The following is a 16,692-nucleotide window of genomic DNA, read 5'->3' on the forward strand; positions in this document are numbered from 1 at the left end:
ATAGAATACTCGTGCTCAAAATGGTAGCAGTTGTCTTTTCAACAATGATTTTTTTTTATTATAATTGTCCAAGGGGCGTTCTACTTAATAAAGGACTACTAGCATCTTGTTTAGGCCTGTCAGATTTTCTTTCTCAGAAATATGATATCCACATACACATATAAAAATAAATACATATAATTTGTTTCGTATTGAACTCAGACCGACTATCTTAGTGAAAGCTAGAACCATCAATTTTATCGTACTTCAAGTTGGATGTGAAAACAGCTAGTAAGAACACCAACACTACCTAATATACTCTATCATATGCCCTAAGACCCATCGGCTTACTTAAGTTTAAAATCAAGTTCTCTTTGGTCGAAGGATGCTGTTCCTCGTCAGCTTAGTATATAGTTGTAGCACACTTCAACACGTATATGATGTCGGTAATTGTACATCATGCATGATTATATTGAAGGATGTGTTATACAGTGATATATGTATCACTACGACATATTATAATCTCCATTGAGAAGCCAAGCCGAATGAGTTCACTTTAGGTATTTCGACTCTTTTCAGTGATCCAGCAACAAATAAAAAACAAAAACAAAACAACAAAATTTGATTTTAGATTTCAAATAAACCGGCTGATAAAGCTGCTAATAATATCATTATTGTTTGACGTAAATTTTATATTGAGGTTCTGCAAAAGGAAATCACGAATTCACCAACATTCCAACTGACTTCATTTTCAGAAAATGACATCTTTTACAAACACAAACATTTAGCTACTTCTTTACAAGCAGAAGCAAATACAATGTACTGGCTTCTGAAGCTACACAAAAAACCTTACACATATAGATTTATTTCATCTTCAAGCCATTGTTCCACTACTAAATTGTATATTCTACTTACTGTACACTTGGTACAATAAAAAACCTGATAATAAATTGTTCAAATAAGGCCTTTGAAAATAGTGGAATTAATTACTTTTGGAGTGTTAAAAACTCGTTGAAAGTACTTGATAAATTGCATGCATATATTGATGATTTTTAATCTGTTCAAAGTTTTGATTTTTCTACCCTATATATCACTTTGCCTCATATTCTTATTAAGAAAAGTTCACATCCCTAATTAACTGGACATTTAAAAAGTCAGAATGCGAGTATATATGTTCAAACTCTTTTAGGTCATTTTTTAGTAGCAATAAGCAAAAGAACTATGTCAATTGGCCATGCTTTGATACTATATATGCGCTTGAATTTTTACTTGATAACATTTTTGTTCGCTTTGGAGATTCCGTATATCGTCAAGTTATTGGAATTGCAATGGGGACTTACTGTGCACCACTTATTGCGGATCTGTTTTTGTATTGTTATGAGTTGCAATTTATGACTAAAATTAACAAAGACCCATCGAAACAACATTTGATACAAAAATTTAACAACACTTTTAGATATTTGGATATATTGGCACTCAATAATGACGACTTCAGTATGTATACTAAAGAAATTAATCCTGTTGAACTTACTTTAAATAAAGCTAATACTAACAATTCCCACTGCCCTTTCCTCGATCTTGATATCTATATCATTAACAGGAAGCTTAATACAAAAGTTTATGATAAAAGAGATGATTTTTCATTTCCTATCGTTAATTATCCATTTTTAGATGGTGACGTTCCCTTGTCACCATCTTATGGTGTTTATATCTCTCGTACGATTCGTTCGTGTATGTAACAACGTATTAGATTTTAGCGAGAGAAATTTATGTATTACTGAAAAATTATTAATTTATAATATTACCAGGGTTTTCGATATCACAAACTAGTCAAAACATTTACTAAATTTTATCATCGGTATAAGGAAAAATTCGTAAATATAACTCAACATGCAGACATCTTATAAGTTCAGGTTTTTCACATCCAATCTTTTATGGTAATATTCTTTACAAAGCACAAAAATGTCAGTATTCACCTCAAAAGCTTACAACACCTTTAAACAGACTTATTAAGAAGGGATATAGTTACGATACTGTTGTCAGGTCATTAAAGATTGCATATTTTGGCGTTAATATTGATTCACTTATAGGGTCTTTGCATCTGAACTAAACACATTTATTTAAAAAAACAGTTGTTGGCATGACACGTGTTATGTTCTTCTCATATATTTTATAATAGTATGATACTAAACCCCTAACGGGAGGGATTGTGCCTGATATTCATATGATGAAGACATAATCTTTCCATCAGTTTAATTGAGGTCTGCAGCTGGCATGTCAGTTAACTGCTAGTAGTCTGTTGTTAATTATGTATTATGTCATTTTATTTATTTTCTTTTGTTACATCTTCTGACATCGGACTCGGACTTCTTTTGAACTGAGTTTTAATGTGCGTATTGTTATGCGTTTACTTTTCTACATTGGCTAGAGGTATAGGGGAGGGTTGAGATCTCATAAACATGTTTAACCCCGCCGAAATTTTGCGCCTGTCCCAAGTCAGGAGCCTCTGGCCTTTGTTAGTCTTGTATGATTTTTAATTTTAGTTTCTTGTGTATAATTCAGAGTTTAGTATGACGTCCATTATCCCTGTACTAGTATACATATTTTTTAAGGGGCCAGATGAGGGGCACTTACGGGTGCGGGAGTTTCTCGCTGCATTGAAGACCCAGTGGTGGCCTTCGGCTGTTGTCTGCTCTATGGTCGGGTTGTTGTCCCTTTGACACATTCCTCATTTCGTTTCTCAATTTTATGCATATATTGTGCATTCATTTATTTTCGTGGGTACCAATTTTCGTGGATTAAGGAAAACTTGCAGGTTCGTGGATATTAAATTTCGTGGTTTTGCCAGAGTCTGCATGCATGCCTACAGAAAATTTGTTATTCGTTGAATAATTGAATTTCGTGGTTCACCATTACCCACGAAAGCCACAAAAATTGGCATCCAACGGATAACAACGAATCCTCAGTACATCATTCGCTCCAGGAACGCCCATTGCCAACAACCTGATAGCAAGATGCATAAACACTGAGTCTGAGTCAAACCAGCAAAAAGGACATAATAGTACAAAGCCAAATATAGGGAAAAAACTCGATAAATAAGTATAACTATACCACGTAAACACCTAGAATCTAATACCCAAGAAAATCCTGTATTAATTGTGAAGTAGATACTAAATAATTCTTGGTATTTGACGACAAACTTTATAAGGAAATATAACAGGACGTTCTTCAACAAAATTCTGACTCATTAATGTTTGTCGAGAAACCGATGACGTGCGAAAAAGTCTGAGTACAATCAGCTGTAGGCTTTAGAATATCACATACGCGGGTGAAGTTTGAGTAAAAGACTCAAATTGGTGAAATATAATAAAAGGTACTAGAAATTTTTAGTTTTTTTAGCTGAATGACAATTATAAAAACGTCTATGTAATATGACAGTCTACTGTAGTGATATAAAGTTGTAAGAAAACGAAAAAGCGGAAGTTCACGCAGAACATAAATAAAAATGTATTCTGAACAGACTTTATCATAGAATTTGTCCTGTCTACTCCTTTGTATGGATGACAACGGTAAAGTATAGGTCATGTAGTGGTATTTCAATTTGATTCGATTAAACTGTAAATGTTTCAACATTTAATACACTATATTTTCAACAGGAAAAGTGTGAAACGGGTTGATATAACAGAATTTGAGAACGAAATATACAATACGATATGAAGACATAAAATTTTAACTTTTATTGAAATGAGAGAAGAACAATATGAAGAAACTTATCATCAATAGTCAGAATTTCATAGCAACAATGTCATTTTCTAAAGAAGTCATAAAATGAGATAAAACACTCGAAGTGGTAAAATATAATAAAAGGGAACCAGAAATGTTTAATTTTTAACCAGCTGGTAATTTCAAAAAAGTGTCTTTGCAATCTGACAGTATACTGTGGTGACATAAAGGTGTATGAAAACCAGAAACTGAAGTTTATGCAGCACATGAATAAAAATGTATTTTGTATAGACGTAATAGTGTTTGTTCTGTCTACTCGTTTGTACTGTTTCATTTGCAAAATAAATGACGTTTGCATAACAGTGCCAATCACACGGAAAATGGCATTAAGTATGATTTTTACCTCACCGTGGCGTAGATTCTCTACACATTCTGCTATAATATATCCACATGTAGCCATTGAACTAACTAAGATAATTACATGTTTCATATCCGTGACCGTTTGAACATTTGATTTAGGACGGAGTTGTGCAGAAAATGCGTAAAAACATTTTATGGTAAGCGGTATCCGAATGAAATTTCCACAAACATAAAACGCGAACGCTACGTGCAAGTAATTCTTTCTCAGTTGATCAATGTTAAGAAACAATGTCTGAATAACAAGAAATACAATCATATACAAGACACCAATAAACAAAACTATAATTGATTTTCTATTCCAAACTGTTCTAGTCGGAACATTGCTATTGCAACGTAATAACCACTGATGTTCTTCTGTTTCTTCCTTTGAAGAGGACTCCTGCAGTTGTCGACTTTGATGTTCGGGATATTTTGCTCTCGGCCACATCTCAGATAGGAGTATTACACACAAAAGACAATACTCTAAAGACACTGGATCTAAAAATGGTTTAAACTTCTCCATCGGAACAAAAGATTTTGTATCATTACATACATTTCCACTGATGTCACTGATGTTTAAAAATGATTTGGCTTCATGATATGTAAATATAGTTCGATGAGTCCACAGTGAAAAATTTGTGACAACCAGAACAAGAAATCCATAATAAAGGCACAGCACATTATTGAATATGAATTTGGAAAAGTAATGAAGGAAGAATGTTTGCAAAATTTGAAATATCCAAGTCGAAATGTAAAACAGTAGAACATCTGGAAGTTGGTCACATTTGCTATAAATTGCAAATTTCACTACTTCGAACGTAATATTGGCTACACAAAATAGCCAAAGGAATTTCAATTTCAAACTGTGACTACCTTTTGACCTTCTTGGCATTGTCCAGTGTTTATTCTTGCAAGCTGAAAGGCTCATTGAAATCAAGGTGAATATTGCAATGATCAACAAAACAGTCATGACTATTCGAGAAGTGGTTTTAGGGAAGAAAACCATAAGTTCAAATATCATGATAATAATTGTTGTCAAAATAACTACTCCAGCAATGCTGCCGTCATGTTTTGAAAAACCACCGTTACGATATTCTTTTATCAAACCAGTTGTCCATGGCATAACAAATGCAGCATGCAGGATTTTCTTCAAATTTTGTCTCATTTTGATGCTGTCGTCGTAAGATGGAAGTTGATCTTATAAAACGATTATTTAGTTATTGAGGTGACCATTGAACGGTGTCAATCATTTGTTTTCCTGAAATAGATAGTCACAGCACTTAATTTATAGGACAGTTATTACATATGTTCAAATGAGCTGATATCAGTCATTTGGAATTGATCAAGAATACCAACCATGCTTACCTGATCTGACTAATCAAAATGCTATAATCATACAAGAAAAACTTGAAATGATAATAGTTTTGATTATTCTGCTCTTTTCTTCCATTTACATATATGCATCGTTTGGAGTAAAATAATCAAAATATGCGTTTCACAACATCATTGTATCTAGTATGTTATTATGGCCATGGAATTGGCAGGTTGTGAAATTATTCGAAATAGTAAGTGTAATTCAAATTCACCGAGGGTATCACCAGCCCAGTAGTCAGCACTTCGGTGTTGATATGAATATCAATTCTATGGTCTTTATTTAATAAATTTCCTTTTACAAAACTTTGAATTTTTTGAAAAATTAAGGATTTTTTTATCCAAGGAATAGATTACCTTTAGGAATTTTGGGTCCTCAATGCTCTTCAACTTTGTACTTGTTTGGCTTTATAACAATTTTGATCTGAGCTTCACTGACGAGTCTTATGTACACGAAACGCGCGTCTGACGTACTGAATTATAATCCTGGTACCTTTGATAACTATTTTAGATTTAAAATGAATATTGATAGTTTTATCATGTATTGTTTTATAAACCAAAATGAGGAACGTGACGCGATTGGAATTATGTCAACTCTTTGTTTTGTTCACACATCGTTGTCAATATAATGGAATGTTACGCGACTGCTATACAAGTCAGAGGATTAGCTAGCTATAAAACCGGGTTTAACCCACCATTTTCTACATACAAAAGCCTGTACAAAGTCAGGAATATGACAGTTGATATCCGTTCGTTTTATGTGTTTAAGCTTTTGATTTTGCCATTTGATTACGGACTCTCCGTTTTTGAATTTTCCACGGAGTTCTGTATTTTTGTTATTTTACTTTTTTTATATCCATTTTTTAAGAGTGTTGCTCACCAAACGGACTCTTCAGGTGTATGTTTTTGAAAATATACCCAGAAGGTTATAGTTTCTGAAATGGTGAATATTGAGAACAAATGTTACTTTCATTTCTCGGTAGCAACATTCAAGCAGCGCCTGGATACGGAGTATATATCTCCCAATTGATATGATATTGCTGGGTTTGTGTTCCCTATCATGATTTCCTGATAGAGGATTGCTGCTCACAAGAAAGCTATTAAACCTAGAGTTCCAAAAATTGATGTTGAAATCACCCCTTCGTAAATTTTATGGACGACATCACGAGTTGGTTGACCGTTATGGAATTACAGTTTCACAGACGATATCTGATATGTTCCTTGTGTTCCCTTTTCACTTCTTATGTGACCTACCGAAATACTATTTATCGGATTTGTAATAACATGAACAACACGACGGGTGCTACATGTAGAGCAGGATCTGCTTACTCCTCCGGAGCACCCGGGATCACTCTCAGTTTTTGGTGGGGTTCGTGTTGTTTAATCTTTAGTTTTTTATGTTGTGTTTTCTGTACTATTATTTGTCTGTTTGTCTTTTTATTTTTTGGCCATGGCGTTGTCAGTTTATTTTCGACTAATGAATTAGACTGTCCCTCTGGTATCTTTCGCCCCTCTTTTTCTTAAGACAAGCTCATTTAGCAGCCATGTATAAAATACAGTTCGCAACCTTTGTCATTACAAAAATAGCACCATGGTAAATGTAAGTGGATTGAACCGGAACATTAATCTTCACTTCCTTTGTTAGATAAACCATGTTTAGACACTTTTGATATAAACAGATACAAAATAGAGATCATTACAATAAACAGGAAATACAATTATAATTTATTTTTCGTATAATATAACGCATCAAGATAATATGATACTTTAAAGTTCCTACCTTTTGTGTCGACTTTATAGTCTAGTTCTGTATAATCTCTATTGATATTTTTGTAGAAAAGTACGTTAAGCGATGAGTATTCTTCGCCTGTTTTATTGTGATTCACGGGAATTTTCGTTTGTATTTTGATCTTCAGTCATCATTATCTATATTGTTTCCTTGTGAATTAATCGAAACAGGAAGTTTTTAATAATTTTTACTCACGAGGACTTTTAAAAAATACGTGCAATGTGCAAAACTGTCGTTTATTAAATAAAGTAGAGTTGTTGATTTCTTTTACTTTTCAGTGAAAAGATATGTTCATTTTTTGTCTGATTATTAACCTCTTCTTCCACCACGTGTGTTTCTGTTTTTATTTCCCCAACATATCAATAAAACATTGGTGTATCATATTTAACAGCTAATCAGCTATTTTATTAAATTGTCAGTAACGTCTTGATGTCACACCAATATATTCGAATCGAAACGCTCTAGTTACCGTTTTATAAGTTGTGTCCCAAATATTCAAGTCAAGGTGTTTAGTAGGATAACTTCTTACCCAAACTTATATAATTAGCTATCAAAGGAAGCAGGGGCCTGGTTTCCGAAAGTATCATAAGATATGTCATAAGATATATCTTAGGACAGGACATATTTTATGATCATCTTATGACTATCATATGATATGTCATAAAATTGAGAATGGAAATGGGGAATGTGCCAAAGAGACAACAACCCGACCATAGAAAAAAACAACAGCAGAAGGTCACCAACAGGTCTTCAATGTAGCGAGAAATTCCCGCACCCGGAGGCGTCCTTCAACTGGCCCCTAAACAAATATATACTAGTTCAGTGATAATGAACGCCATACTAATTTCCAAATTGTACACAAGAAACTAAAATTAAAATAATACAAGACTAACAAAGGCCAGAGGCTCCTGACTTGGGACAGGCGCAAAAATGCGGCGGGGTTAAACATGTTTGTGAGATCTCAACCCTCCCCTATACCTCTAGCCAATGTAGAAAAGTAAACGCATAACAATACGCACATTAAAATTCAGTTCAAGAGAAGTCCGAGTCTGATGTCAGAAGATGTAACCAAAGAAAATAAACAAAATGACAATAATACATAAATAACAACAGACTACTAGCAGTTAACTGACATACCAGCTCCAGACTTCAATTAAACTGACTGAAAGATTATGATTTCATCATATGAACATCAGGCACAATCCTTCCCGTTAGGGGTTTAGTATCATACCATCATAACATATATGAGAAGAACATAACCCGTGTCATGCCAACAACTGGTTTTTGAATAAATGTGTTTAGTTCCGATGCAAAGACCCTATAAGTGAATCAATATTAACGCCAAAATATGCAATCTTTAATGACCTGACAACAGTATCGTAACTATATCCCTTCTTAATAAGTCTATTCAAAGGTTTTGTTAGTTTTTGAGGTGAATACTGACACCTTTGTGCTTTATAAAGAATATTTCCATAAAAAATTGGATGTGAAATACCTGAACGTATAAGAAGTCTGCATGTTGAGCTATATTTACGAATGATGTCCTTATACCGATGATAATATTTAGTAAATGTTTTGACTAGTTTGTGATATCGAAAACCCTGGTGTAATAACTTTTCAGTAATACATAAATTTCTCTCATAGGATGAGCTATGACGCTCTTATGTCTGTCGTAAGTGAACATTATGTTCAATTATTCTAAATAATGATTAAAAAGTGATAAATATAAAAATGAAAATGAAAGTTATGAACATATTAATTATTACCATTCTTAATATTTACGAATATTTTATTTATTTCATGTTAATGAACATGAAATTTTATACAAAAAGGAATTGAAATATGAGTTGATAATTTGTTTAAATTTAGTTTGTAATATATAATAAATCTTGAACTTCGCTTTCGTGTATTATCATAAATGCATTGTTATTTAACTGTGAATAATTTTTAGATTCGGTACATCGAGTACCCGCTTAACGAAATGCCCATGCACATACGTTAATACAGTACTATTTTAAATATACTAGGAACGAAATAATATGTATATTTATTATACAAAACCATGAGTTAGAAAAAGAAAATCCAAATTGTATGTCGCAGGAGATTCAAATTTTAATTAACGTAGTTGAGGAAAAAAAACTGTACTATTTAGCTAGCTGAGAAACACAACTAATATTTTTATTGCAATGAACATGAAATTATACATGAGAAGTAATTAAAATTTAAGTTGACAATCATATGACCATCATAAGTCATGCCGCCAGGGGTCTTAAGTTTACGACAAAAGTTATGACAAATCGGAACACTTTCGAAAACATATCTTACGTCTATGACATGTCCTAAGACCATCATAAGACATGTCTAAGTCATAAGATACTTTCAAAAACCAGGCCCCAGGCTTATAGTTGTGTGCCTTATTTCAAGCAAAGTAATTTGTCCTGAACTGTTTGAACTGTTTGAACATAATGTTTAATACATTGTAGTTCAGAATCAAATTAAAAGTTACATTATTGCATTAATAAAACAGATAAAATAATGTATAGTCTATCTACAAATATGCTTATTATTTACACAATTTATGTTCAAAGGGAAATAGCTCTAAATTATAAATAAATCATATTACTTGATCACTTCTTCCGATGAAAATTCTACAACTCAATAACGAGAACAGCTAAAGTCACGAAATTGAAATTGAACTACATTTCGTCGAACATGTCGAAGCAACATCTCCAAATTTATTAGTTTTCGAAATAGCGTTTTCATGTTAATAGACGGACACTGTTTGGCAGGCAAACGAATGTCCACCCGCCCCACCCGCCTGTCGTACATCCCCCAATCAATAACCGATCTTCCTTTAAAAATCCGGCTAAAAATAATTAAAGTTAAAGATTTGAAATTTAAATATCTTCAAGCAACCATAGACTACATGCAGTTCAAAGAATAATAATTTGATGATTTTTAGTTGAAAGCTTCTTATATCTAAGGGGCGTAAGCTCCGACGATATTGGAGGTTTCATCTGATTTACATAGAAGTGATAAATAAAGTCATATTTTCTCTAGTTTAAAAAGGCAATATTTTTGATAAAACAGAAATTGTCTCATCCCAACTGCGACAAGCGAACAATGGATAAAGACTAACAGACACATGGATGTGATATCTCACACTTCTTTTATTTCTTCCATATTGTAATCATAAGAAAAAAGCATTCAAACTGTGTCATCAAGATAAATATGAATTTATGAAAAAACAGAAAGACTAATGATCATTAATACAATGGCGAATTATAACTGTCATGTATTTATCAGATGCAGTAAAACTTTCAGAAGATGTTTAATTATAGCTATATTTTTCAGAATGACATCATAATTGTTTCTAAATTTCTGTCATTTAATTGATTCCTTATCATTGCTTTTGTATAGAACTGAGAAGCACTACCCTATCTTGTTTTCTTATTGGTTTAATTGCCAAAAACTGAACTTTAATTTCATAAAAGATCACACTTATATGTAAATATAGCCAAGGATAATGATCAACAATAATGAAATATTATAATGATGATGACTAGTTTGTGTTATGTACAAGTGTATTTACAATTTATAACAAATATCGGAACAATCAAAATGCCTTAGACATGACCTGTATTTGAGACAGTGAATCAAACTAATATCAAGACAAAAACATAAACAAAATAAGACAAACAAACAAACAAAAGAACAAGAACGAAAATGAAACAGAATAAAAGAAAAACAAAAAATGGTATTAACTTACAAAAAAAGTATATACACAAATATAACGAAAATATAAAAACCACAAAGAGGTGATTTTCAAAGATTCATATTTTAGCCAAAACTCGATATAAATGCAGAAAATAAATCACCGATATGTGCAATGAAAATGTAATTTCAATTAAACTGCTTCAATCATTTCCGTATGTTTAAGGTAGAAAGACGGTTAAAATGGGGTAATACGTTAAAGGGTGGAACTATCGAGCGCACTTACCAATGAAACGAAGTAAAAAAGTCACTACAGACAAACCCTGGTAATTCATCTAGTTATAGTTTCTTTGTGATCATTTTATTGGTGGGACCGGAATAAAATTGAAAGTATTAATATAAAATGCCAGAAAGTATATGTTCTATGAATTTATATTCACATTTCATGTGACATCCTTACTTATTGTAATACATTTTGTATTAATAGTAATAGATTTATTGCGTTGTGTCATTTAAACTGTAAAGAAACAAACTACGAAATGAATGCATACAATTAACATAGAATTTGGTAATATAATAATGACATGACAATGTTCAATGCATGTACGTTTGTTGTCATTTAAAAATCATACGAAATTTCCTTCACGCTCGAAAAAACTTGTAAAATGCGACAAAACATTCGAAATGATAGAATATTACAAATGGAAACCAAAAACTTTCCAATACAAAACTAGATTGTATCAAACGATATCTGGGATTAACAAAAGTGTAAGACATCCATATTCCAAGATTTACCAAGGACACAAACAAAAAAGTATTTTGAACTGAACAAAACGGCTTTTGGTTTCCTATCTTTTTGTAGTGTTTCATTTGCAAAATGAATAACGTTTGAAAAAGTGTAGCAAAAATACGGAGGACAGCATTGATTCGAAACAGGACTTCTAATGGTTTTGAATTTGGGTATACAACTCTGAAACAATCTGAAATATAATATCCACAAGTTGCAAAAGAACTTGTTATTATAACAAACTGATCTAGGCTCATCCCACTATAAGTTTCCTGTTTTGGCCATAATTGTCCGTTCATTGCATAGAAACACTTGATTATGAGTGGCGTTCGAACAAAGTTAGCACAAAAGAAGAGAATGTTCGAATATGTCCTGTAATCTGTCATTTGTTCCCTGGGTCCATATATGTAAATACATTGTAATAGCAGAAATGAAAAGTTGTACAGTAAACCAATCACGAGGACACGTACTGAATTTTTATGCCAGACACTACAGCGCGGCAGCAGTGGATGTTGTTCACTCTCCATGTCATCATTTTGTATCAATAATGTTTGATTTTCATCATCTGCGTCTGTTGAAAGAAAAATGTTGAGTCTCTCAAATTCAACCTTTTTCTTAGGCCACATTTCGGAAAGAAATATCAGACTTAGAAGAGAGTATTCTAGTAATACCGGTTGCAGATACGGAGTCAAATATTCTACTGCCTCAGAGAGTCCATCAACGTATAAACAATTTGAGACTGTGGTATTAATGAGATTGCTAATATTTATATCATGATTAATTCTATATGTATAGAAAGTTTGCTGTGACCACATTGAAATATTTGTCACAAATAACACCAATAAACCGTAATACAAACACAAAACATTAGCGAATTCAAATCTAGAAAAATAGTGTATGAAAACGGTTTGACATATCTGAAATGCCCAGGTGAACGCCCAAAATAGTGTGACTTGTAGATCGTATACCTTGCAAACGAGATGCATCGCTAGTTGCAATGCTTGATATATAATATTCCCGATACAAAACAACCACAGAAACTTCAGTTTCATTTTATCGCTAGGTTTTACAGTTTTTACTTCGACCCAATTAGAACGGCATCGAGCTGCAACACTGCACATCACTAGACAGATCAACGCCAGACCTGCAAGTCCTATCATCAACAATCTAGACTGATGCACTGGTAGTACAACTATTGTTTCAAATATGATGATCATAGCTGTGGTCAGTAGAACTATCCCTGCAATACTGCCGTCATGTATCGAAAATCCTCCATTCCGTCGTTCCTTTATCAAACCAGCAGAAAACGGAACGATGAATGTAGCACGCAAAATATTGCATAGCTGATTCATTTCACTTGCTGTAAAATAAATTATGTGGCTAAAAGTAGGACTACCTTTTGAATCATTTGTTAATTTCTTTGTTTTTTCTCACTGGATAAGAATTCATTATTTGACAATGAAAATAAATACTAGTAAGACAACTAACAATCAACCGTAAAATGTGTTTGCAGCCTGCTCATTGGGGTAACTTTCCGGATTTGTAATAACTTGAGCAACACGACGGGTGCCTCATGTGGAGTAGGATCTGCTTACCCTTCCGGAGCACCTGAGATCACCCACAGTTTTGGTGGGGTTCGTGTTGCTTAGCCTTTAGTTTTCTATGTTGTGTCTTGTGTACTATTACTTGTTTGTCTTGGTTTTTTTAAATTTTTTTAGTTATGCAATTTTCAATTTATTTTTCAATGTGCGTTTGACTGTCCCTCTGGTATCTTTTGCCCCTCTTTTGTAAGACGAAAACAAAATAGAACTATTTCTTTTTTGACAGTTTTAACAATATCCAGTAAACTGTAATATATTCAAAAGGCATGTCAACTCTCTACTGATGTATAACAGCCATGTGTACTTTGAGGGTCTTACATTATTGTGGTACAACAGATAACGAAGTTAAAATCGCCTCCAGATTAAATGAAAGCCACATTTTCAAAAACCTAATTTGATTATTTATCTAAAATGTGTATGATATTTAAAGTACATATTCAAAGAAAACCCAAGCCATTATATATAACTTCTGGATATAAATTAAATTAATTTTGGTTAGCGAGGTCTTTGATGCAAAATATTATAATAAAACATGTTTAATTGCAAAAGGGTACCAAAAAGGCTACAACAGATACATATATCACTGGAAAACATCTAGTCCTACAAGTTGAAACAAACAAAATCGTTGCCAAATGTTTTAAGTATATGATATATACCTTGATGTTCTACTGACAGTAATACATATATGGATTATACTTTTTGAATTTTCCTCGGAGTTCAGTATTTTAGCAAACAAATGCAGAATAGTTTTGCTCACCTTTTAGATAATAAGTAATTGCATTGTTATTGATGCGATTGCTAGTAAAATTCATTAAAATACTAACCTTATAATTCAATACGTCAGAAGAGCATGCGCCTAATTAAAAATCATCATTGGATCTCGAATATAACAGTTGGAAGCATACATCAGTAATGAAGTTGAAAACAATCAACAACAAAAAATTTGAAGAAGAAATTATGAGCCAATTTTGGCTCTTTATCTCTGGAGGGAGAACACTTAAGTGTTTAGAATAATTTGAATTTTTTTTTAAAATCGAATTTTCAGAAAATCAGTTATGTTCATGCATGAACATACGCGTCGATATGGGCTGGTTCTACCGTTCGAAACGAAATGCACCCAAACAGAACTGACTGTATTATTCCCCAGACGCCCAATACTTCGGTATTTGGTGAGTTAAACAAACATTATATTCGGTTTTTTTTCAACTAAAATTTTATGTTGTTATGATTACTTTAGGGTTCAACTCCTTAAACAAAATGACTATGAAGGTTCTCTTTTATCATCTATGGCAACTGTTTAAATATTGTTTAGCGAAATATTTAGCTTTTGGTAACGAAAGTAACTGAAGAATGCTATCCCAGCCTACGCGCAGAGTGCATATTAAAAAAAATAAATCTAATGGAGTATATAACCTACATCATAGTGCCCTAAATGAGTCAACTTTTTTAATGGCGATGGGTGATGATTTTCGTTGTCTGACTTTTAAGAACGTCATTATCGATATTGTGTAACGTAAAATCAATAACATGTGTTCAAAGGGAATTTCTCGAACTAAACTTTATAAATACGGATTTTTTAACCGGAATCGTAGCGAAGTTTAGCCATCGTTGATATCAACAAAAATGGCGAAGCACGGAAAAGAATTGTCAGATGACACCAAAACGGCTATCATAAGTTTAATTGAAAGTGGTCATCGACCAAGCACTGTTCAAAAACCTTAGGAATAGCTAAATCCCCAATTTCCAGGCTTTTGAAGCGTTGGCGGATGCGTGGTAATACCGAAAATGTTCCACGAAGCGGAAGGAGAAAAACTGTCACCAAACGGGCAGAAAACACTCTGTCACGGATTGTGAAAACGTCTCGCCGTTCAACCCTAAAGTATATCACCAAGGAATTTAACACTCGCACACCTGCTAAAGTGTCTAACGAGCTGTTCAACGAAAATTGCATGAATTAGGGTACACCAGACGATCTGTTCGGAAGAAAATCAGGATTGTAAAAAAAAAAAAAAAAGAGTGGTTTATTGTAGGAGTAAACTTCATTGGACTGTGAACAATCAGTGGAAAAAAGTCATATTTACAGATGAGATGATGATGGTGATCAAACCTGACGAAACACTTAAAGTTTGGAGGAAGACAAATGAAATTTGGAGACCCGAGTGTTTGGTAAATGTTGCACAGCGACCGTCCATCAATTTTAAAATTATGGTCTGGGGATGTATAACATATTATGGAGTTGGTACTTTAGCTATGATAAATGGTAATACGAACTCTGTCAAGTATATAGAAACACTGGACGATACTTTATGGCAAGTTGTAACCAAATATTTTGTCAATGAACCTTATCTTTTTCAAGATGATAATGCACCCTGTCATCGGTCAAGGGTTGTAGAAGAATGAAAAAGGCAAAACCAGATACCGCAACTTACCTGGCCTGCACAATTACCAGATGTGAGCCCAATCGAAAATGTTTGGCTTCTGATGAAGAATAAAATAAGAAAATAGACTTTATCTTAAGACCTGAATTACTGCGTGCCTGGTTAGAAGTGCCATTACTTTATATTTTTAGGAACTTTATTCAAGCCTCCTACGTCGTTGCAGACAAGTTCTAGTTCAGAAGGGTGGCATAACAAAATATTAAAAGTATAAAGCTTGTTTTGTGAGGTTAGTTTATATTCAAAGTTTATTCAACATTTTTGTTATTTTTAGCATCCATTAAAAATATTGACTCATTTATGGCGCTATGCTGTATTATAACCATCCAAATTAAACATTTAAATAATATCAAATAAGTGCACAAAGGTTTTGAACTTAACCTACCAGCAACGTTATGCTTGTTTACACTTTAAAAAAGATGTCATCTATTAATAAATTTCTTTTGACAACAAATATTCGGCCTTGGTAATCGACACAACACTATTGACTTTAATAGATTACAATTGAAAAGTAGATACATAGATTTGTGTTTAATTTCTTACCTTTTTGCATAAAAAGCAGTTACATATATAGCTTGATTAGAATTACTTCCTAGTATTAGTAATTCATTTATTTAAAATATTTTTCCAAGCAGAAGTAATTGATTTTATTTTAAATTTGATCATGACATATTGTCAACGTCTAATCAAAAACCAATGATATTTCAACGTTATCAAAAATGAACTAATACATATTCTTTGTAAACTTAGTTTGTTAACAATGTAATGCTTAATGTCTTATTGTCTTTGTTTACTTACTGTTGGTAGTGTTGAATATTCTTTCGATGTATTCAGAACGATGCGACACATTCGTAATATGGATAGTTGACCTTTATATCGACAAGTTCTATTGAC

General features: G+C 32.8%; 1 protein-coding gene across 2 annotated transcripts; it reads right to left on the reverse strand.

The window, feature by feature from the left end:
* Window positions 1–3,697: 3,697 nt before the first annotated feature.
* Window positions 3,698–16,692, reverse strand: LOC139487875 (uncharacterized). 2 transcript variants are annotated; one of them, XR_011655895.1, is made up of 3 exons: window positions 16,597–16,692; window positions 7,253–13,122; window positions 3,698–5,359 (listed from the first exon to the last, which is right to left on the reverse strand). XR_011655895.1 is itself a non-coding variant. In XM_071273041.1 (2 exons), exon 2 carries the CDS (start codon window positions 13,112–13,114, stop codon window positions 11,618–11,620), a length of 1,497 nt encoding a protein of 498 aa, XP_071129142.1. In that variant the 5' UTR covers window positions 13,115–13,122; window positions 16,597–16,692; the 3' UTR covers window positions 7,252–11,617. The 2 variants fall into 2 exon arrangements, 1 of the variants encoding a protein (XP_071129142.1); XM_071273041.1 differs by lacking the exon at window positions 3,698–5,359 and having other exon boundaries at window positions 7,252–13,122.

This window comes from Mytilus edulis, chromosome 9, assembly GCF_963676685.1.
Source record: "Mytilus edulis chromosome 9, xbMytEdul2.2, whole genome shotgun sequence".
Lineage (NCBI taxonomy): Eukaryota > Metazoa > Mollusca > Bivalvia > Mytilida > Mytilidae > Mytilus > Mytilus edulis.